Source organism: Kryptolebias marmoratus, linkage group LG22, assembly GCF_001649575.2.
Source record: "Kryptolebias marmoratus isolate JLee-2015 linkage group LG22, ASM164957v2, whole genome shotgun sequence".
In the NCBI taxonomy this organism is placed as follows: Eukaryota; Metazoa; Chordata; class Actinopteri; order Cyprinodontiformes; family Rivulidae; genus Kryptolebias; species Kryptolebias marmoratus.
In genome coordinates this window covers 10659462-10684426 of record NC_051451.1, presented here as the reverse complement: position 1 = coordinate 10684426, position 24965 = coordinate 10659462, and the positions used below count along the sequence as shown (strand labels likewise).

Sequence of the window (24965 nt, the reverse complement as noted above, 5' to 3'; positions counted from 1 at the left end):
AACTGTTTTCTGTTTCTGTTGCTGCCACTTCCGTTGGAGGAGCAGACGCTTGGACTTTTCAGTAAACGAAAAGAGGAAATTTTGAGCAAATATTTTTATCCCACCGTCAAAATTCCTACAGTGACCCAACAAAAGCAGGATGTGAGCTCAAACTGGGGTCCCATCCCCCCCTCCCTCTTTTCCATGTTGCTGACACTAAAGGCAATGATGGAAACACTGGACAAACAATGGTCAAACAGGCTGGAAGGCTGACATCACTCATTTCCTCTGACTGACATACACTCTGTGGATCACAAGGGCTCTTAAACAAGAACCCTTTTACACTTCAAAATGTCAGAATTTGAGCTGGAGACAAAGGTGTCCTTGTCAAGACTTCTTCAGGACATATATTCCACAGTCTGGGCTCAAAGCTCAGAACTCAGTCCCTAGTGTGGTGCAATGGTCTCACCTTAGTTTTTGCTTGAGAATATCTACACAACCAACTTTGTGTAGTAATTCTTGGCTAGGCGAAATGCATGTAGCTGCACAAGACAAGCTGAAGTTAAATTTTCTTGATGGTGTCTCTGTACATCATCTATAGGAAGGCTGAAGCAGAATCACAGATTTGGTGACAAACAGGTTTCCTCATTTTGTGACTTTTGTGCCCTCCGTTTGAAATCAAATTACCCAAGTTTCAAGTTGGAAAAAACAGCGTACATAAATTAGAATTCTGACTTGAAAGATCAGAGGTTTTTCAAAAGCCCTGACCTGAAAATCTAAGATGGCTTCCGTGTACATAAAAGACGGTGATAGCTGCAGTAATTATCTATGTGCTTATGTCAGTGTATCTAACTAAATCATTCGTACAGATATCACTGCCCAACTAGTGAACATGGTTTGAATGCATAAAATGCATCTTTGCTTTTAGCTTAAATTGCTAATAAGGCCTAGCCTGGTCATTAAGCACAATAATTAGCACATTCTGCTGTTTGGTTTTGTTTTTTCAACTTGCAACTGGAGCAAAGATAAGTTGGATGTGACGTTACTTCAGGTCCTGACTTCCAAGGCTAATTGAACGCAGCATCAGGCTACCAGACAAGTAGTTAATTGCTGGCTAATCATGATAAGGAAGAGTATTCCTTCCAGGAGATGATGTTCACTTCTTTAGTGGCTGTGATGAGGAGGAAGTGTGTGAGCGGGGGGTTTGGCGGTTCATAATCTGAGGGCCATTTAGGGCTGATCTTATCTAGGACCCAACAGAGACCACTGAGTGATCCACTGCTGGGAAGAGAGAGCGGGAGCAGGAAAGAGTACCCTCTTTTGCGTGCGCAGGCCCATTTTGAAATGAGCAATCACATGTAAACAAACACACACTCACACCCTGCTGTACTTCCTCAGAGTTTCCTAGGATTGCATGAGTCAGGGGGTAGTAAAAGCTCACACAAGCAGATCTGTTGAGGCGACCAGGTCAACGCTACACAAAGAATAGCTCAAATATGGATTAATGTTTTATGCACTTGTGTGAGTTGACATAAAAGAAATTTGATCATGTGTATCACTTTGTTTCCACAGATGCCGTCATGATTATTTTAGTGCAATATCTTTACCTCTTAAAATATGAGAACCATTACAAAAAAAACAATCTAAGACCAGTGGGAAATCTGATGTGTTTGTGGATCCTTTTTTGTAAATGTTTCCAATATCTGTGCTGTAGCTAAAATACTTTCCTAAACATGACAGTATTGGAAAGGAATGAAAAGCCAGATGTGAGCAGAGCATCCAGATAGGGAGGAAGGTCTGAGGAGATCACATTAGCTGCTTCTCCCGGCAGACGCCAGTCTTTTCTGCACACACAGATAGTGTTTGTCTCACTTCTCTGCAGTTAAACCCTTAAGGACACGTAAGACATGATTTTCTTTTTATTCTACTCCTTCTGATTAAAATGTAGGTCATGTTGAAGTCTTGTATTTGTTGTTAGATGAGTAAAGTTGTTCAAACTAAAAGCGGTTTAGTCTATTTTTGTCTCATTGTGTTTCTATGTGTTATCGGACTAGATTATCAAACCGTTTACAGTTGTTGACAAAGAGTGGTCTGAAACAAAAAAAAAAAGAAAGTAATTTTAAAATTGAGGGTAGGAGAAAAGATCTTCTAGGGTTGCATGATTTAATGATCTATGCCAGGGGACACCTTGAACCAAAGGACTGTCCTCCACAGGGTTAGAGTGTTTTCATCCACCAGGTTGCGCAACAAAACACAAAATGCTTTTATTACTGACCCTAATACTTCATAAAGGTTTGTACATTTAGGACACCTAAAGCCATTTTTTCACTGGCCTGCAATTGTTGGAGATTGGTTGGCAAACAGCCTTTGTGGGGAGGTCTGCAAAATGTCTTGAATTTCTTAACTCAAGAATTTCTTAATTTCCTCACATAAGTTATAGAAGCTCGCAGTCACTTTCACTTGAATTTGGAACATGTTTAAAAAAATTGTGTGACCCATTTTCTCCAATCTCAACTTAGTTTTCATAATTCCAGAGCGCCAGAGCTGTATGTTGACACCTGGAGGGGAGCTCTCCTATCGCAGAAAACATCCAAGACGACAGCCAATGACAAATAATATTTTTTGGAAAACTGGTCTAAATCTGTTCATTTCAAAAGGGGAATTCCTGTAGAACAAATCATAAACTTAGCACCTGCAAAGGTGGGGACAGAGCAGACTGATGTGGGTACAGAGTGTGGGCGGAGGTGGACAAGAAAATAATGTGTACAGTTTTGCAAGGCGTGCACACAAAATTAGGACAGGATTTTCAAATGTTCACGGTTCACTGGTTACTTGTTATAAACATTCAGAATTTAGTGAGACTGCAGTAGAAAATTTGCCCTTTTTCTTACAATTTGGAGTCACCAACTTGTGTCCAACAATAAACTCTGTAAAAATTCCTGACGGTTTTGAGTAACTTGTTTACTCTACTTTATTGTGTATTTTGAACTACATACATTTTCACATTTGACTTTTGGCTTCTGTTCTTTTTTGTTTAGCATGTGGGCTGCAGAGTGGGTTAGCACTGCTGATGAGCAGCAAGACGATCCCAGGTCCGATTCCGATCTGGAGCCTTTCTGCATGGAGTTTATATGTTCGCTCTGTACATGTGTGCAGTGGTTTATTTACTTTTAATCCCAACCTGTTTTCTTTTTGCACACATTTTTTCCCCTTTCTCCATTCTTTCTAAACTCAAATTTTTCACCCAGGAACTCAACAAGGCGAATAAAAACAATCCTTTTAATGAGCTGACAGGAACGCAGCTGTTTTTTTCTCATTTATATTTTGCATGCCAAGAATTTAAACTCACCAAAAGAGTCTGGGTGTGAATTTTCCCTTTAACTTATATTACTGAGGCAGATATGCTTTGGAAAATAACTAAGATCACATGTGCAGACAAATGTGTCCATATGATCACAGTTAGTGCCTAATAATTAGAAATATGAAAGCTATGCACTCAGTAATGCTTCTAACTTCTGAACTCTGGGACTTTTTGGAGGTTATATAATCTATTGTTGTTTCTTTTAATGAAATGCAGAGGAAAAGTGAGGGAGGTGAAATGGAGTGAGCACAAAGAAAGTGTGTAATTTTCATATATTTGAGGAAGGAAAAGTCAATATCCCTCTACAGTAGACTAAAAAAAGTGAAATTATTAGCTGTGATGACAAGTGATGAGGCGTTCAGCAGTGTAGCATGCTACAACTTCTTGGGCCCCCTAAAGCCACTGCCGCAGGACAGTGCCCCCGGGGGAACTATCAAAGAGCCTTTATCTCTGTAAATATGTGAGTAATTTGAGATATTCGACACCTACTTGATACATCAAGGTAAGTTGCCAAGCTCTGGGCTTGGAAAACAAGGAGGGCTGAGATGAGAGAGGGGCTGGTGGTCAATGACAGTATCAGCAGAAACAATCTTCAGTGAAGATGAACAAGTGTTGCATGACATGCAGGAACATAAAAGCTCTGCAGCACACTGTAACAAATTCCCTCCCCTCCTCGCTGGCTCTCTCTGAGGTCTAGAAGGATCTCATGTTTGAACTTCACTTGTGTGCCGGCAGAAAAAAAGCTTTGACTTCGAGGAAGTTGTTTTAAACAAATAGTCTATGAGAGAGAAAATCTTCATCTTTTAAAGTAGGAGGAGTTTGTCCTCTTTAAATTCTTTATTCTGAGACATGATGCATATATGTTTTAGCTGAGGTGAATATTTTCTCCAGGTTTTCAAAGGTAGAATTTTATCTAACATTGTGACCGTCCATACGGAAACGTTTTTTTGTGAATACAGGAAAAAAATATATCATTTCAGTCTTGCGTCCACAAAAAAGGGGATTTTTTTCTTTTTAAAACAGGTGCTGAAGTGAAGAAGTCTTGAGTCCCTTGAGTTTTTGCATGACATGTAAAATGCAATCTTTTAAAAACTGATGCCATAGCCCCACCTCTAATTATTGTGTTTACATTTTGCACGCAGAGTACAATCTTTCGTGGCAGCATTATAGGTCAGGCCTAACATAGTTACTACAACATTTTGGGACATTTTTAGAGTTTCTGTGTGAATGACAACATTTCTAAAAAAAATGTTGTCTAAAGTGTCGTGTTTACAAGGATACTTTTACTATAGATGTAGTTTTTCTAAAGTTGGGAATCTTGTTCACTTTGGTTATGCAAGTAAAGTGCATGTTACTCTGAGTTAAGGCTGTAATTTAGTTTGCCATTGTAGCATATTTAGCTTTCTAGTTTCAAAATTTTTGAGGTAACGTTTTCATTATGTTTTGGGTCCCAAACCGTCTCTTCTGTAAGTCACCCTGCAGTCAGTTTTGCTGCATTTGGTTAAATCTAAGCTGACAGTATGGTCCTTTAGACTTTAGAGGTCATCCAGCTGCATTTGTCTTTTGTCACATCATATCAGTTAACACTAGTGAAGCAGTGAAAGTCGCGACGCATGTTTTGGAGTAGCTCGGGTCAAAAACCTTTCTAAGCCTTCTTAATTTTTTGCTTCCTGTTTTTATGATACAAGAGCCATCTGTTAGGGGATATCTGCTCTAGAAATCAGTCGAAATTTTAATAAAACTGTTTGCCAAAGTCATAACTGTCCCTTTTGTTTTCATAGCTGGTTTATACTTTACGATGAAACCCCTGTACTTTTTTTTTATAAAGTCCACCTGAGTAAAACTTTTTTCTTCTAAGAGTTAAATTGTTTCACATTGTCTATTTGGCCTCTCCTCGTGGTTTTGCTATCACATCATAGTTGGCTACTGTATCTAATAGCTTCACAGCAACAGCTTCTGGAAACAAATTACATTTTTTTATTTAGAGTCAGAATTTAAAAGTTTAATTGGTAGTAATACTATGATAAAAAAATGGCCCAGACCTAAACAAGAGAGCTTTTAGGTATACTTCTACTTTTGGTCAGTCATTGAAAAAAGGCAATTCTGCATGTTGAAGTGCCCTGAAATGTTTGTTACATGGATCCAAACATGAAAGAAATTCAAATTCTGTGACATATAAAATATAATGTTTGCACCAATATTTTGCCTGCAACAAAAGGGCAAGTCCATCAGACCAGCAGCAGTGGACAACTGGTACCGAGAAAACACAGAAGATGTTGTTGGTGCTGTTACAATGCCTCATACACTCTACTTTGACAACACAATGTGTGCATGGTGTCATGAACAATGATGTATTTACACAATACATTTAAGATCTGTAAGAAAGCCAAAAACTGGCGATGCCTATTACACATAAAAGAACCCCAAGTGTGCTACATTACTGTGTCAGTGCAGAGTGTCAGCATAATGGAGCATGAGATTGTGTAATAATTGTAGAGGTTGTTGGGTCACTACTACTGCTATACTAATTTTGTTATTACAGTCTATATTTTAGGTACATTTGTTTCAAAGTTGCTGCATTCCTACAACAAAATTTATGAACACGACTAACAAATTTGTGGCAACCTGGCACTGCTGGAGATCTCACTGTCTATGCTAAAGTAACAGATATGTAAAGAGGCAATGTTGTAAGTTGTTTTCTTTATAGGAATTACACAGAACACCATAGCCAAGCAGCTGAAATACTGTACAGGAACATGTGAGTATGGACTTGAGGTCTTACAAAGTAGGAGACTCAATCACTGGTGGTGGAGAATGACAAGAAAAAAACACTGTGGGACTTCAAGATCCAGACTGACAGGTGACGGCTAACCAACCAGACAGCGTGGTGATGGACAAGCTACAGAAGAAGGCAGTGGTGATAGATGTAGCAGTCCCAAGTGACTGTGACATCAAGAAGCTGGATAAATACCAAGGTCTGAAAAAGATAATAGACAATGAGTGGGGAGTCAAGGCCTTAGTGGTGTCAGTGGTTATTGGAGCACTCTGTGACCCCCAAACTGGAAGAATGGCTCCAACAGATCCCAGGAACAACCTCAGAGATCTCTGTCCAGAAGAGTGCAGTCCTAGGAACAGCTAAGATACTGAAGAGAACCCTCAAGCTCCCAGACCTCTGGTAGAGGACCTGAGCTTGAAGTGAAAGTGTGGCCACCCATGTGGAAAAAGGAGGCAAGTTTAGAGTTTAGTTTTAGGTTATTACAAATGACTTGAATCTGTTTTTCAGCTGAGAAAAGGACAAATTGACTAAGCTTCCAAGTATGGATCTAGCTGGATCAACACTAACAAAATAACTATCCTCCCCTTAGGGAGTAAACATTTGGACGGAACTGCAATAAACCTTTTGTTAGTATAATTTCTACAATCTATCCCTCTCCAAACATCCCTGCTGTCTAAAACAACAGAAGGTATTCATGTGGAAAACTTAAAGCTGTATCACATTCCTTCTCTAATAGCCGTTAGTAACGACAGACGGTCTCAAAGCATGACTGTGATGTTTTCAGGAACATCAAACAGATGATTTCACAGCTGCCAGGTGCTCTTCCAGAGCCCTCTGTACTTTTTCATTTTGGAAATGAACAGGAAAATAACTGTTCCCATAACATGAATGAAACATGGCCCAGCTTGTCCACCTGAATAAGAACAGTTGCTCTTTTTGTCATTTTCTGTCAGAGGAGGATGTCAAAGCACAGGTACAACCCTCTACTGTTAGTAAGCTCATAAAAAAACGTTTCAACTAAAGAACCTCCTTGTGTACATCACCCCATATATAGGGCCTATTCACCTGGTGACATAGCGGCTGGGACGAGTTTAAAATTAGAGTTAATTATGGAGGACTTAAAATATCCCTGCTGCTCACCTAGAAGGGATTTTCTTCAAGTGCTGAAAAACCATCATTTTCCAAATACAACAAAGCTGGGATTAAAACACTATTCACAAAACAAAATATGACCTGTAGTTTTAAAAACAAAATGTGTTTGAATTCTGATTGTCTGAATTGACCTGCCACTGGAAATAATGTAATAATCCAGAATAATCCAGCTAGTTGGATGGTTGAATTATTTTCTTACCTCACTAAGTTTGCAGCATTTGTCCATGTAGTCCTTCAGGCTGTCACTGGAGGAACTGCGCCTGAGAGTCTCTGCCTTTACGTCGTTGTCCATCGTGTCCTTACATGTTTCCGCTGAGGACTCCTCCACAACTGTCTCATTCTCAGAACAAGTCATTTCAGTTAAAGCACCAGCCTCTTCAAATTGTTCCAGTTTCTCTCCATTATCTTCTTCAGAGTTAATTCCTGAAACCCTGCTCTGGTCCATGTCATCTCCAATATACAGTTCTATATGCTCTTCTGATGAAGAGCTGATTTCCTCTCTCTGTTCAAACTTATTGTTTTGAGTATCTACCGTTGTATTCAAGCTGTCGTCTAAGTTGTTTGCCTCCTGGACCTCAGAGTTCTGTGAATTTCCAACTAGTTTATGAGGGGAGGAATTAGGCTCTGGGTTTAGGTTGCAGGAATCACAGGAGGACTCTCGACTGTGGACCACAAAGCTCTGCTCCGAGCCCGTTGGAGTCGACGGAGAGTTAGCTCCACTGGGTAGCTCCACTCCAGAGTCCTCGGATTCAAACTTGTACAACCTCGGGAGCTGAGAGTCTGAGAAAATAGCAGACAGGTAGTCAGATCCAGACCCTGGCTGTGGGTGCTCTGAGTTTTCTTCGAGGTGGGAACTTGCTTCAGAGGTTTTGGTGGGGTCCATGATGTCCTGCTCAGAAGCTGACACTGTTGAGATGGTGGAGACGGAGTCGTCGCCCATCGGGAGCTTTGCACGGAAGTTGTTAAAAACCTTCATTTTTGTCAGGACAACCTCGTTGTTTAGTACTGCATCCCTCTCTCCTTTTCCTGTTACAGCGAGAAAGACATTTAGCTTCATTCTAGCAGCCCCAAGTCAATAAATAATACATAAAGAATAATGCATAAAGTTTGTTTTTATTTGTTTATGAGTAAAGCATCATAATTGACAAAACTACTGCAAATCACTGCATAATCGTTATTAATTTGCATTTATATAAATCTTGTTTTGGGAACAAACTAAAGGCTTAAGTAAGCTGAGGAGGCTCTGATCATCATAGTTTAGGGCCAAGAGTGTCTCATGTGTCAAAAATGTACATTAAATCTCATCCCTTGAACAGATTCTCTCAAACACTCCTCCCTTTTCTGACTCCACTCGTTCCTTTTCCGGGATGCAGGTACAGGTGTTTATCTCCAACAGTCAACAGGTGAGAGGCAAGGTCAGGACTGCTTCACACAGAGAAGCCCCAGCTGAGTCTTAAACCTGCAACCTTCTTCCTGTGCAGCACTTCACAAAGAAGACAGCAGTTCATATGAATGCTATTTTTTTTTTTTTAAATCTTAACATTACTATCAAATTTACATTACGGTTATTCTGAAAGAAATTTCCACTGAAGTTCCAGGCTGGGCTTCCCTTTTATGATTTCACACAGTCTGCAGCGTCGTTAATGTGCCTCAAAAGAAACTGAGGCACAAAAGAGACCTTGAAATACCTGAGCTTAAGCCAAACTTCAGGAAGCCTTAGGGCTGCAAGAGTGTGAAATTACTTCATTAAAAGACTTTCAGCAGGAACTAGATTATATATCTGGCTGCTGTTCAACTATTATTCATTTAAATGGCATTTAGAAACCAATCCGAAGTATTTTACCTTTTCTTTTACTATTAGCTGCCTAATGCTAGTGCACATGTAGTATTTTTACTTTGAACGGCATGAATACATATCATTGTTTTAAAGCTTGAGTGAATCACAAAGATTGGTCTTATTCTTTTACTCAAATAGCACAAGACAAGTTTGTCAGTGTCCCCTACTGGACTGTCCAGCTTTGATCTGAAGCTCCACTTATGACCATTACAGAGAGCAGTCATATGTGTCCTTTTATTTTTTTCCACTGTGGGCAATCTGATATGTTTCGCTGTCATTCAATTTACATTCTTTACTCCGCTCCAAGCCTTGAAATTTAAAAGAAAAGAAGGGTGCTCTCTTTACCGAACGAGACCTTTGTTTTCTTGCGTCGGCCTCGTGCTTGAACGTTGCTTCAACATGTAATACGCACCAGTCTGAATGAACGAGTATAATGACTGAGTTTAAGATCACACCATGAGTGTGGAGGCTGAGGGACTTCCTGCAGGGTCATTCGGAGATCTTTGCCAGGAAAAACATAAGATTAAAAGTTCTCTGAAGTGGTAAATCTGAGGCTTTTATCCCTTGGAAGGGGAAATTTGAAGGTGGGAGTCCCTTCAGTCAAATTTTCTCTTATTGTAAATCAAGAGAACTCAAAGAAAAGTTCTTTGTTTTTTTATCAAAAGGTGCTGCAAAGCAGCTACAAACTGAAAAGGAATGTTGATGTGTGTAGATGAACAATCCCTTTCCTCTGAGTGGTTTATAAGGGCCAGAGGGGCTGTTTTATGAGTCTTAGAAAAGTAGATAAACCAACTGGTAGACTTCCAGTTTTGTCTGTTAGTTGGCTACAAAGGAAAAGCTTAGAGCAAAACTTCCCTACATTGGGTTACTTTGGGTTATTGAAATCAAATGAATGAAAACAAAAGCCAGGATTACTGCAGGATATTTTCCTCCAAACCTTTTTATGTGGGGTTGCGAAATCATCCGCTGGTCAAAACACACCTGCAGTCCTGTAAGATAGTCACTGCTTTGACATGCTTTTGTTAAACTGGTTCAGGGCTCCCAAAACACTGATAGCCCAGTGTTTGGATGTGCCGTATCAGCTTCTAAAGGCTCTGAACCTGGACTCGCCCCATGTTAAACAAGTCTGTGTTTTCCCACCTTTGGTTCAACTCAAAAACAAGAGTTCAGCTTTTCAAAAAGCCGATGGAAACTCCTGTTCTCACACGGTGCTGATGCAGGACCAGAGTCTAACAGCTCAGACTCTCAATAGGATAAAAACAAATACAGTTATCCAATATTGTTTCAGTTTTCCAAGAAAAGCAAACAAAATACATCAAAATTAACAGAATACTAAATGTCACTTTGAGGGCAGAATGTAAAAGCAAAATATTGTAATCATAGACAAAATCACAGCTAAACAAAAATATAAAAATGGCTACAATTAAATCCATTTTATAGACATTGAGCTAAAATGTGATGTGGTCGTAGCTGTATGTCATCCCTCAAACATACTCCAAGTACTAAACTTTAATGAGTTTTTCACTAAAACCTCATTATTAATACTTGGCGTCGGCTCTGTCTTTTTATTAGCAAAATGTCTCATGAATCAGTAAACGAGTTTTAATGAAATTCTCAGAAAGTGATCAATGGATGTGCATCTAGAACTGATTAACTTGTGGAGTCAGACAGTGGCAGAGACCATCAAAATTTCTTCAGGTGGTTCCTGCCGTGACAGTGCAAATGTAGAGCTCAGATTAAGCAGCAAAATGAAACAAACTCAACTTCATGTAAAGGTTATTAGAATTTTAGATGTTTCAATTAGTCTTCTCAAGAACATAAATTAAATCTCTACACTTTAAGTGCGTCACCCAGTCACACCCTCAAAATAGTGATTATATGATTTATTGTGAGTAATGTTTTTTGCTTTAAATTCTACAGGTGTAAGAAGACACTAAAGTCATTAGAGGAGATACTTGTTTGACAGAAAATCCTAACTTTAACAGTAATTTAAAGAAAACTTCAAAGATGAAATTTATGCTAAAAAATCTTTTTATTTTAAGCATTTTTACATGTTGTTTCACAAACTCAACTTACTGGCATCTCGCCTGTATGATGCTTCAATTATACCTAACCAATACAAATTTGTGATGAGGTGGACTTTGTTTTATTTTCCCACACACTCTGTGTGACCTAAAAAAACTCCTCTTTCCTGTTTTTGTCAAATGCTGAGGAAAATAACTGGATGGATGCAGTTGCTGTTCATTGTCACATCAGCAACTGGCTCATTGTTTTGTTCAGTGACCTCACTGGTCAGAATGAGTGAAGCATTCGTTGTGTTTTCATGCCTATGGTGGCACAAATTAGTGTTTACTGTCTGAGCAGTCGCTCGCACCAGCCAAAGTCGGAGTATCATGTAGGCTGAATTAAAGTCGCAAATAAAAAATAAATAACACTCCCAAATTACAGAGGTAAAAGGAAAATGTATCATTATTTCTGAATAAATTGCTCTAACATTTATGGTTTCCCAAGGAGTTGTTATCTTTGGAAGCACCTGAGGGTCCAACCTCTTTGTCTTCATCTCCTCCCAATCTTAACTAAAAATCACGCTGCATTCACAGTTTCTAAAAAACTGAAAGTCCAATTTTTATTTATTTTTTTGGCTAGTAATTGCAAAGAAAAAGATAAAAATGCCCAAACAGTATTTTACTGAATCTCTTCTTCACTGTCAGGAAATTCTGATTGTGAGTATGAGCTTTAGGCAAGACCAAAGGCTAAAAACCAGTGTCCAAGTGTCTCCGGCAGCAGCTAATGATGAGCTCAGTAAGAACACAGTCTTCTGTGTTGATCAGGACAGCTGCTGCAGTTCACACACGGCCTGGAGGTGGTGGAATAAATAAGATTAAAGAGCAGCAGTGAGAACATAAAGTACAAGAGTTCCCTTTCTGGAAGGAACAGTGGGTCAAAACAGGACTTTATTCATCTTTGTTTAGTATTTAAAAGGTTTTATAGGCTATAAATAACTAGTTTTTTTGCCAATAACAACATAGATGTGAGTTCCCTCATTTTCTCTGATTCATGCGTCATGATTTGACTGGCCTAAACGATTCACATCAAGACATTATCTACTGGATCTGTACGTTAATGTAAGGAATGCCTTCCAAAACAAAACAATTTATAAACTTAGGCTGTGTTTGAAATGTTCAGTCGTTGTTCTGGTCACTTTAAAGTAGACTATATAGGGGTTAGGGGACAGCTCGGTGTTTAAGGTTTTCGAACGCTGCGTTTTTCATCATTTGTTTGGCTTTGGTTTTGGTTAATCTGAGTTTAGTCACATGAAAAAAAGCAACGTGTACGCTGTTCACACCCGCACACATTCTGTTGCCCCAGTTTGTACACATCCAGTTCTAGATGAGTAATCTTAGCAAACACAAAATGACTTTAACTCAGTTCATTTAGCAGATATTGAGCCAATGTTTGGTGTGGTAGTGGCTGAGAGTCATCCCCAACCCATACATGCAAGTGCTAACAGATCGCACAATCAGGGCAGGGTTAAGGAGGGTGTGGCCCTCTGGGATAGAGATACTTTGGGGACCTTTTATTTATTTATACAAATTACAGTCCACAATAACTTCAAGGTTTCTTGTGACACAGAGCAGAGCTGCTCCTAATTTTAATTTCATATATAAAGTCTGAAGCACAGAAAAACTAAATAGTCCACACTTATGTTGCACCTTTTTACCTCTCCATGTTCTGCAAAGTGCTTTACAGAGCCTCTCATCCACCCATACAGTGCTTTCATTTATATGCACTGATAAGCATATTGATGGGTGGTGGGGGGTACAGTCTCTTGCCCAAGGACACTTCAGTTTGCTGCAGGAGATGGGGATTGAACCTCTGACCTTCCAATTGAAATACATTCACCCTACTAAAGCTGCCCCAAAAACGATAGATCTACAGTCTGAAATAATGCGAATGTCTGCTGCTTACTTTTTAAATCAGCCACTGCTGCACAAACTACAAGTGGATCTGAAATGTTTCACTATTTAAACTGAAAAACAAAGGACATTTTTTTCCAAATAATTTTCAAGTGTCATAAAAAACAGAGAAAAGGTGAAAACATATAATACCGGCAGACCAAATAAAAAGCAACACAGAAACAATCTTTTCTAAAGCAATATCAACATTAATCTTAATGTATCGAAATTACACAGAGCAAAATAAGCTGCAACTAGAAATCTTTAGTTTGAAAAGTCAATCTAAAATCTGGCACAAAATACGCATCTGCTGACTGACTTTGTGAAAAATAATAGGTTGTTTGATAGGATTTACACCCATAAAGAGATTTTGCTGCATGGACCTCAAGACGAATGTGAAAATACAGAATAATTACATAAAACAAAAAACAACGCATCAGTCTTTTACAGGAAAATAAGAATATTTACAAACCATTATGGCTCAGAGCTACAGAGTAAACTATAGTATATATATATAAAAAAAACCTACAAACCATTAAACCCATTAAGCACTTGTTAATTGATGTAGGCATCAACAAAGAAAGTCCCTCCTGTGGTGTGGATTTGCACCTCATTGGAAATAAACAAAATAAGGAATCTGGAAAACATTCATTTTAAAAGCAATAATACTATTTTAGGCCCTCCTAAATCTCGGGCCCTGGGCTTCTGTTATGGTAAGACCTTTGGAAAGTCTAGCCTTGCTCACAACATCTCATATGTGATCATCACATAATGTTATTTTCAAGATTTTACCAAAACTGCTAAAACTCTATAATTTGTCAACTTAAAGTTTAGTTTAAAAGCCAGGCATGAAAGGTGGCAGGCAACATTTATTCCTTCAAGGAAAGCTATGCCTTTGATTTTTTTACTTGCTACTTTGAGGTATCTCCTTTTTTCTTGTTTCTTTACATCATTTTTCTGTGCATGTCTGTTCTTGTGAAGCCCCAGCAGACAATGAGAAGGAGAGCAGGTTGACTTTAATTACACACTGAAGTCATTTGGCCAACTCAACCGTGTAATCTGACTTCTTGCTATTGTGATACAATCCTCGTGTGTCCCTTCAATCCCCGCCACTTAATCACTGTCAGCTGTGCAGGTGTTGCCCCACAGCTTGTTGTCCTCATCCTTCACGAACAACACAAATAGATATTCTATCCTGTAATTGTCTGCACACGCTGACTCAGCCTATTTCCAGTCTGTATGCTTGACTAAACCCGACAACATATCATTAGGAGCAGTCCTCCTCCCCCACCTTAACCCGTCCCAGACTCATCCAAAAATTCTGTTTCCTGTCTGAAAACATCCCCTAGACCCTTTCCCATCATATTCATGTCACATTCCAGGCTGAGCTACTGACAGAGTCACAGTTCTCAGGTACAAGTGGAGCAAGTGGTTCGCCCCGCTGCCCTCCTCTGACGCCTCGGGCATAAACTCCATGAGAAAAAAAAGCTCTACGAGGTAAAACAAAGCCTGCAGAAACCAGGAAAGTGGGGGTATTAAAGACCACTTTACTCCTTTATTCAATACAACAGGTATTTACACAAAGTCGGAGGACATTTAATTAACTAGCATGTTCAAATGACAGATGCGATAGAAGTTATTTTAAAGGGGAAATCCACCAGTTTTATGCATCAAAGTTTAAGGAGTTTTAATAGATTTTTCAAGAACACATTTAAAACTGAAGGGTTATGGGATGTGCTTGGAAAAAGTTGACACATGTAAGTATTTTCACCAATACAAATGTTTTCTTTTTGTATTTTTTACTGGCACAAAAACATTGTGATGTTAAATTTCATATCCTCCAGTGTATTACATTTGGCATCTTTAACAAGTATCTCTAACAAGTCTGAAAAAAAAGCAAACGTAGCATTTTTCTTTCTTTCTTTTTAATATGTCACTGACACAACAATCACTGATGTGTACCAATGTGGTTGGTATTTCTGTCAGTGTTTTTAATAAGAACAAGCGGAAAAAAATATTGTACAGTTTGCTGTCTGTTGTAGACTGAACAGCCAGTTTTCCACAACAACTGTTTTATCACAAAAAGAATGAGCAAAAACTGATGACGTACATCAACGTTTTGAAGGGGTAATCCATTTCACAGACAAATATTTGACTTTTAAGGCTCATAGGGTAGCGTCAGACATGGGCGCATGGGTACTAGTCAAAAACTGGAAACAAAGTGAAATAAAGACCAGTTATTAAAAACCTTGTTGAAGTTCTACAAAAGAAGCTGTACAAAAAGTGTCCTATACTTTTTCATAAAAACTAATAAAGTTCCTCCTAGTTAATATGTTGTTAAATAAGGGGTTTAGCTTCTTGCTCAAAAATACTTTTACAAAATGATGTTTTGCCAGCTGAATTAAGACTGTATCAAAATACCTGTACACTTCTGTTTGAAGTAAAAACTGTATCTATTCACCTTTCTTTGTCACTTGTTGGATATAGGGAAACCTATTACATAAGATTTTTCTGCAATATACTGTAATTACCTTGACATGTCAAAATATTTAACAAGTGTTTTTCAATGTTGGATCAACAGATTTTCTTATTACTGCCAACCACTGAAAGGTGGGAGATAATGATAGTGTGTGTGTGTGTGTGTGTTCATTTGTCTGTCATGTCAGCAAAATATCACATGAACCACTGGATGGGTTTTAGTGAAACGTTCAGTAAGTAATTATTGGTTGTACACCCATAACTGATTACCTTTTGGAGTCAGTCCAGTTCCAGATGACTACCACAGCTAACTTCCTCCAGGGCTAATCCTGTCACCATGCAGACTTGTACAATCTAGACTGTCCTCCTTCTTTACATGGTTGGTTTCTCAAGAATCATATGACTCATATTTAAGTTTCACATATTTATTGGCGTGCAAAAAGGAGCTTAACGTTATAGGTGGAAGAACTGCATGTTTGTTGAAGGCAGGCTAAGAGGATGTTCACACACAAATGTGGTGATATATTTAAACCTCTTCACACTTTCCCCAGAACTTATTCTCAGATTGCTCGCCTGCTTTTCTGGCCCTTAAAGGGCTCAGACTTAAGCTTTACTACGTTCAGCTGCAGGTGTGAGCTGTCTGACGGCCTCCTAATGAAGACTGGGTGAAAAATTGGGAGGTGTTTTTTTTAGACGTGTGTGTAAGCCCTCAGGCAGATCTGCTGGCCCCCTTAGATCCTGGACTGAGGAGGTCATAAACACGCTGAGACAAGCCAGCTTTTTTACAGCCCAGGTTGGCTGAAGGCGTGTCGACTTTGTAAGGACTGGGAGGGTGTGGGAGGGGGGTCAAAACTGTTCTTAGATCTGCTGGAGGTTCACAAAGATCTCTGAGTCAATGAAGACTTTCAGCAGGACTGAGTAAAACTAAGTCCGAATTATTCAGATTTTTAAAGGTGCTTTATTTAAAAGGTGCTTTATTAGCTCTGATGCCCAAAAAATAACTACTGAATAAGTAGTAGGAATAAGTTGTTTATTTTTAAGGTAAAACTACTTTTACTAAATCTGTTGTTTTAATGACTATGGGCATGTAAAGATAAGGAAGCCATATTCAGAAGTCCATGAGGATACATTAATGGTGTCACATGTCAATATTTAAAGAAGAAGCTCAGATCTTTTAAACTGTGAAGTCCTGTAAAGAGGATATAAACAGTTACTATCTTACCTGTTGTTGACAGCTCTTTGAACAAACTCAGTTTGGATAAACAAAGTTTAAAATCACAAGAGTAAAGTTGACCACTGCCATCATAAAACAAATATTTCAGAATATTTTTTAAACCTTTATATTGGTGTCAACTTTAAATGACATTTTTTTAATTAAAATTATGTGATTATTTGCGAGTGCAAATGGCAGCAGCAGCTAGCTGTAGCACTTGTGGTGCAGCCTGGGGCACTTTCCCGTATCCGGTAATCTAATGCAAAATTGACAGCAGTGGTTTATAAAATAGTATTTGCATAAAGTGCCATAAAACCTTCGAGGTCCAAGTTGTTTTAAGATGGCAGCAATCTACCTCATTTATTGCCTTGCTCTGACTAGCCATTAACTCATCAGTTCAGTCAATTAAACTAAACCAAAGTGGTTTACCAACAGGTAACCGAACAGAATCCCACTTTAAAAGACACTTCTTTAAAGTCCAAAAGAAAAAAAAAACGATGAATAAATACATTGTGACACTAAAAGGTCTACAGACATACAGATGTCCCAAAGCTGATTCCTGAAACACCAGACACTTTAAAATTTCAGGCTCAGTAACATCTTTCTGCTCTTTTAAAATTGAAGCCTATCCACATTTTTGTCAAAAGCTTTTCTTGGTTCTCGTGTCAAAACTACAAAAAATCCAAATGAGACATAGACTTGGTGGAAAGAGGGTAATAAATCCATACAAATGAGGATAAAGCAAGTGATTTTCTAAACCCTCCCATCAGCATTATGCTCTGCTTTGGTGCGGCTGGGATTTCGGGATCTGCGTCAACAGCGCTGAGGATGATACCCAGACTACCTCTTGTTATCAAACCTAAAGCCTGCTCTGTCCTATCAGACGCCATTAAGATAACACAAGAATGTGCAGGAGCACTGTAACTTAAGTCAAAACTCCTTTTGTAATCATTTCTTTTGACAGTTTCGGGTTGAACGTCTCTTCTCTCAAAGTAAAGGTCAAACATGATTGTCTCCTTCTGGGCAAAAGCTGAGGTGCACACATGTTTGGAGCAAATTACTAAATTTATTTCAACTGGTCAGGTGCAGCTGTGAATGGAATATAAATTACTTTATTTTAGTCAACCTCACCACAAACATCTTGACCCATGGATAGCATTAGGGGTTCGAACGAAGAACAGTCAGAACCTGGAGTTACAGGTCTCACCAGTGACAGGTGGACTATTTCTTCAACTGAGCTGTCTGTTGGCTCTGGCTTTTAGTGTATAAGAGGTTCAAAAATGTGTAGAAAAACCTTAGATTTTTAGACTGCAAAAGACAAATAGTTTGTTATGCTGTCATTTGAAAACATTACACCAGTTTATCACTGGGCTGCGACTGGTTGGAGACACAGAATTGCAAGAAAATGTGCAAATTTTCCCTTGGACTCACACTTAATTTGTACTTACAACCCTTTTTGTACGTACTAGCAAAGAAAATGCACCGTTCCTGCATCTGTCGTGCAATTTCCATTGTCGCAGTTTAGTCAGAAAGTCTTTTTTATGTCAATTTGATTGCAATCTATTTGTTTGCAAATTATTCTCTATTTTTGTCTCCAGTTAGTCACAATTTGGTTTTAGCGGTTGCCAAACCTGCCCAAAGTTGTCTCACATTTTCACTTTATGACTCACAGAAACTACATTGAGACGTTTTCCGAGCGCCCGCAACAACCCTGGGACTATTCCAAGACCAAATTAGTCTCACAACTTTGAATGTTCAAAATTCCCATGACACAAAAGCATGGCCCTGGGACCACACAAGAAAATTAAGAAGCCATGAGAACATTTCAATACATTTTAAAGACTTTCTCATGAATACTGTTCACTATTTGTCACCAACAGTCGCAGCCAGGTGAGACGCAGGCTTTAACAACTGTCCTCATTATATTAGCTTTATGAGGCCATTTTTGCATTGAATATTTAAAGAATATTCAATATTTTGTTGAATTTCAACACAAATGCACCTCGTTCCACTGAACGAGGTACTCATTAGGTGATAGCCAGAACCAAAATTTAAGCAAAAAACATGGGATGTTGTCAGTAAAAAAAATGTTAATTTAACTCAAACACATATTTAGAAATAGTAAAATCAGGAAAACTGAAAACTTTGCAGTGTTCTCATTTGTACCAGAGCTTTTTGTCAGGTGGTTTCATGACTTTATGGTTTATATACGTATATTTGGTTTTATTTTGGGATTTGTATAAGCTCCCTAAACTTTTGCCTCTCAAAGATGTTGGCATGAAAGAGAACCAGGAAGGTTTGATCCAAGTTTCTCTGCCTCGTGTGAGCAAATCTCTCAGTCATCCAGATGTGACACATACTAAATGCACTACTTCGCTCTGAGCAACTGGAATTCCTGATATCTGAGTAATGTCTGACAAACCCTCGCTATATTCTAATGCAAAAAACACAAATATTTCTGCAACTTAATGTTGGGAGAACATTATTTGAATCTACTCGTTTTGATTTTGAGTTTATTGAAGAACCATCAAAGCAGATTTTAGTTGTTTCAGGTCATTTTATTCACCCTCCCACCTCTTTCTGAATCTATACAGTGGCTTTAAAAAAAAGCACAAATACACAAGTCCTCCGCAGCAAACACGGCTCCCTTCTGCACTGTACACAGAGTAGGTGTTACCTTTACAATGGCCTATTCTTCCTACTCTAAGTCGCACAGCAAACAATGTGTCTGCTGTCAAGCAGAGTAAAGTGGCGCTCTCACAGCAGAAACAATGAGCAGATTTATCACACACACACACACACACACACACACCCTCCCACGACAGAACATCTGTGGGATTTGCTCCTCAGCAGGTGTGGAGGCTCATACTGTAAGCTGACGGTGATATCTGAGCGAGGCTCGGTCGTGGAATGTGGAGCAACCTGAAGCCGGGATTAGAAAAAGGAAAAAGGGATGAGGCCCAGAGTGCTGCTGCAGAGTTTCAGGCAGGTTATGGTTTGGTACTCTGGCATCATGTGTAGTACAGTACCTTGGAAAAGTATTCATACCTCTTGAACTTTCTCACATTTTGTCACATTGCAACCACAACCCTCAAAGTATATGACTGGGATTGTATGTGGTGGATTAACAAAAGTAATGCATAACTGTGAAGTGGAAGGAATATGATGTTGAGAAGTTCAAAGCATGGTTAGATTATAAAACAATATTCTAAACTTTGAACGTTTCACAGACCACTGGTCAATCCATCATCTGAGCATGGAGAGAGTACAGCACCACTGCAAATCTACCAAGACATGGTCGTCCACCTAAACTGACCGGCCAGGCAAAGAGAGAAATAATCTGACAAGCAGCCAAGAAGCCCAAGGTGACTCTGGAGGAGCTGCAGAGGTCCACACCTCGGGTGGAAGAATCTGTCCACAGGACAACTATTAGTCATGCTCTCCACAAATCTTACATTTATGGAAGAGTGGCATAAGAAAGCCATTGTTAAAAGAAAACTAGAAGAAGTCCAGTTTGGCGGACTTCACACTGTACATCACCCTGAACGCATCATCCCCACTGTGAAACATGGTGGTGGCAGCATCATGCTGTGGGGATGGTTTTCTTCAGCAAGAGCAGGAGACTGGGACTGGGGTTCACCTTCCAGCAGGTCAGTAACCCAAAACATCCAGTCAGAGTTACAGTGGAAAAGCTTAGATTAAAGCATATTCATGTGTTAGAGTTAAAATCCAGACCTGAATCCAACTGAGAATCTGTGGCAAGACTTGAAGTTGCTGTTCACAGACACTCTCCATCTAATCTGACTGAGCTTGTGCTGTTTTGGAAAGAAGAATGGGCAAAGATTTTAGTCTCTAGACATCCAGAGCTGGTTGAGACAGACACCAAAAGACCTGCTGCTGGTATAGCAGTGAAAGGTGGTTCTGTTGACTCAGGGTGGCTAAATTCAAATGCATGCCACACTTTTCAGATATTCATTTGTAGAAGAACCTTTAAAACCTTTAAAATCATTTTCCTTCCTCTTCACAATTCATGCAGGCCTTTGTGCTGGTCTGTCACATAAAGTCCCAGTGAAATACTTTGAAGGTTGTGGTATCGATGAGACAAAATGTGAAAAATCTTAAGAGCTGTGAATACATTTTCAAGGTACGCATGACATGTTAGCATGGATTAACAACAGAATATTATATTCCTTATGAAATTATAATCGCTCTTTGGTCTCATCTTAAATTCTGTATCTTCCCTAATCCATATATTTATATGTGCACTGCTCTGAAAACTGAAAGAACCTGATGTTAAAAAAGTATAAATGCTACCTAAAAATGCTTCCTTTAAACACTGACTACAGGTTTTAGATGTAGGCATGTGACGTGTCACAAACCAATTAAAATTCAGTCCCAACCACAACACCTTTAGCCTCTTTTAGCCTCTGTTTTCTCCTGCCACCAGACCTATAGTTTGATTCACTGCTTTTCTCAATCGAATGAGAAAACGTGACGTCCAAACCCTACACAGCTCACGGTTTATTGGGAGAAATTGTGAGAAGTTGGCACTGATTTGTTGGGACAGTGTCCACATGACTCAGTGGGAACTACAACCCATTAGTTGTTAAACTTGACCAGCGTTCATAACACCAAGTATGTGTGAAACTCTGATTTTAACCACGGGCGTTTAACTGCTAACCAGAAGGTAGTTAAGCAGAAAATTGAGTAAGTGAAAATATGGCGGGAGAACACAATGTGAGACAGATGTTGAACTCAGTCATCAACCATCTCTCATCTCAACCTGAGGGATGTAATTCCAAACCAATAATTTGTTATAGTTTAGGGTTTGGTTTGGAATCGGTTTGATTCTCTTTTGGTTTATTGTGAGTTCTGGGAAGCTTCAGTTGTTCAGTTCTGGTTCGGTTCTTGTAAATGTAATAGCCTGTAGATGTTGCCTCTGTTCTTTGCTCCTCATTTACCACCTGCCTCTCTTTTCCGACCCGTCAACCAGGAAATATCCTCCTTGGTTGCTCCAGTTCTTTGTCAGATCTTCTGTTTCTCTTGTCATATTTTCTGCCTACCTTTGTTACCAGGTCCTCTTGCCTGTATTGACTTTTTGTTGTTGTTGATTACCCTGACTCTTGAACCTGCTTCTAATGTTTAATGCCTCTGTTTCCGTTCTACCATAGACTATAAATGATGACATAGGCGCAAGGACAAAACGTGGAAGCAGAATCCAAAACAAAACAAGGGCCCTGTCGTATCATTTTATTTCCATTTAAACTAATGAGACATTTCCTTAACTAGGTAAAAGCCTAGGTTTCCATGAACAATTCCATATTGCCCGCCACCTTTAACGCCAGAGTTTTAAACTAAGATCATTTTATTATGAGAAGGGACAGAGTTAAAGTCGTTTTGGTCAAACCTTGGAAATTTTGTTATGTGCAATCATGTGAGAACTTGTAAGATGTGCTGGTGCTCAGAGTATATGCTGTGAATGACCCTCAGCTTCTATCACACTCAACTTTAGCTCAGTAGTTGTAAAATTGTACCCACTTGTATGATCGCTAAGGTTAACTGGCTGTGGCAGTCATCTTGAATTGGTTGACTCCAAATTTGAATCAGTTGCAGATGTGCACCAAATGACAGTTTTCTGATCAATTTAATTATAATCCATCCTGTGGTTTATGAGATATTTTGCTAACTCAACAGATAAAGTTGGCCCTAACAGATAATGACAGAGTTTTAAGCAAATAAGTTGTGCAATGTGCAGTGCTCGGAGTATGTGTTGAGGGTGACTCACAGCTACTGGCACACCAAATTTTAGCTCAACATTTGTAAAACTGACTGAGTCATAGCCATTTTTGTGTTTGCAAAGGTCAATTAGCTGTGGCGGCCATCGTGAATTCGGTTGACTCCAAAAGCCAATCAGTTGTAGACGTTCATCCAATGATCATTTTCTGAGAGTTTCGTTAAAATATGAGCCCTGCTTCATGAGATATTTTGCTAACAGACACACAAACACATACCTATCACATTGTCGCCCACCTTCCAGCAGCTGGTGATAACTGCACTCGCAGTATTAAGACATCTGTTTGCAACGTCTTTGCAGTAAATGTAGCTGTTCTGCTGTTTGTTGTCTGCTCTGTCCCATGAAGGAGGCGCACGCGTGTTTTTCATGTCTGTCATATTCAGACAACCACAGCAGACAGTTTTTACAGCTCCCAGTTTGTGTTAAAGCCTCTTCTTTAAATGAAATCAGACAACCAGAAAAGTTTTACAAGAAAACAACAACAACAAAGAATCAACCTCCTGGATGCTATTTTTCTTTTAGAAGAACACATTAAACTGTCTGGGAATTTAATTAAACTCTCATTTGAATCTGACTTGGCTGACAACACTTTATTTTTTTCCCCCTCTCACCGCATTTCTGTAAATAAAACTGAAAGCGTGTCTCACTTTGACTCACTACAGATGTCTGTTTTAGTGAGACAAATGCGCCACAGAGGTTAAAAAACGAATAGCTGTCAAGTGTTCAGAGGGAGTGAGGAGACCTGTGGACCGATCGGATGTGAAATAAAACACACCTTGTGATAGAAATTACTTCTGCATGACATCAAGGAGGCCCAGCTGGTGAAAAAAGAGGTAAATGTCTGGAATTTGTGTTGAAGTCAGAGCAAAGGAGACGCTTCTTTTACCTTTCCTCCAGGGTGTCAGGATGGAGAACGGCTTCTGCCAGCTGATCACCAGACCAGCCTTTTTCCTTTTTATGCTCATGGTGTTGGAAGAATCACAAGCAGGTAAAAATTGTCAAATAAAAATAATAATAATAAAAAAAGTTTCCTTAGAGGTTCCTCATAGTGTTTATTCTGCTTTTAGGTTAAAAACAGCTGTTGTACGAAAGCTTTCCTCAAGCCAGATCATTGTACCTGTGCCTGCTTGCCTGTTTGGGGTCTGCAGCGAGTGTGTGTGTGTGTGTGAGAGTGTGTGTGGATGTAAGCGATTCCTCCAGCTGAGAGGTGCACCGGGGCTGGACTTCAGCAGCAGCAGCAGGAGGAGGAGGAGGAGCACCAGTCAGACGGAGGGGGAGGAAGAAAAAGTCTCAGGATGACTGAGGCTTACGCTCGACCTGGAGGTGGAGAAGAACGAGCCCAAACAAAATGAGGCATGATTAATGCAAAGCATACAAAAAGAATGTTTTTAACTGAATTACGGCTTTAAACTTTCAAGCTTCACTTTATTCCAGTTGTTTGAATAAAATGAAAGGCCTTGCATTCCTTGAATTCCTTGAAGGAATGCATATCGCCCGCCGCCTTTTATGTCAGTGTTTAAAATAAAGATTATCTTACGTTGAGAAGTGAGTTATAACGGTTTTAGTCAAACTTTAATGACATTAACTGACTTTTTGTGGGATCTTGTGCAATATTGCAAGATCTCACATGACCTTTTAGTGCTTAAAGTATGTGTTGTCAATGACTCTCAGCTACTACCACATGACATTTTAGCTCAATAGCTACATCTATTTATAGCCATTCTTGTGTTGGCTAAGGTGAATTAGCTCTGGCAGCCATCTTAAATTGAGTTGACTCTGAAAGGTAATCAGTTGTAGATGTGCATCCACTTTCTGAGAGTTTCACTAACATCTGTCCATCATGATGATATTTTGCCAACAGGATGGGTTGACGCTATAAAACGTCAAAGTTTTTCACAAAAATATTGCAGAATCTGTAGCGCTCGGAGTACGTGTTCGGAATGATGCTCAGCCACCACCACGCCAGATTTTAGCTCAAGTTATTTTGTGAGAGTTTCATTAAGATTCATCAAGTGGTTTATGAGATATTTTGCTCACACTACAGACAGGCAAACACAAACACAAGCAAAAGCCATTATCACCTTCAGAGGAGAACAATAACAACAAGGAGGCACCGGACTGCTGTAAACAACACTTTATTCATTTCTAAAAGTGTGTTTTGTCTAACGCACGTGTGTGTCTGTAGCTGTGCTTAAAGCAGTAGTTCAGATGTTTTGATGTGAGGTTCTGTAGGTGATAATGAACAAACAATGTCTTACCTGTTGTAGATAACTCTTTGAATGTTCTTAATCTGGATATAGTTTAGTTCTGACAAGTTTATGTGAAAGTTTCATTATAAACTGTCAACCATCGCTGTCAATTTAGCATTAGACCAATGATTCCCAAAGTTGGGGTCGCGACCCCAATGTGGGTCCCCCAA

At 39.2% G+C, this 24965-nt stretch overlaps 1 protein-coding gene and 1 long non-coding RNA gene across 3 annotated transcripts in view; one reads left to right on the top strand and one right to left on the bottom strand.

Moving 5' to 3' along the window:
- The window catches only part of si:ch211-250c4.3 (uncharacterized protein LOC100535981 homolog), a 40470-nt gene extending 16723 nt beyond the window's left edge, over positions 1-23747 (bottom strand). Inside the window, exons 1-2 of one of the 2 annotated variants that reach the window (XM_017421736.3) lie at positions 23433-23747; positions 7468-8294 (exon numbers count right to left, since the gene is read on the bottom strand). In XM_017421736.3, the coding sequence (XP_017277225.1) occupies positions 7468-8294; positions 23433-23511 (906 nt within the window). In that variant the 5' untranslated portion in view covers positions 23512-23747. The other variant, XM_025007137.2, reaches the window with a different exon arrangement.
- On the top strand, positions 23123-24037 carry LOC119616695. The gene is made up of 3 exons (XR_005232668.1): positions 23123-23379; positions 23444-23534; positions 23695-24037. It is a non-coding gene; the product is annotated as an uncharacterized LOC119616695 (long non-coding RNA).
- Positions 24038-24965: the final 928 nt, after the last annotated feature.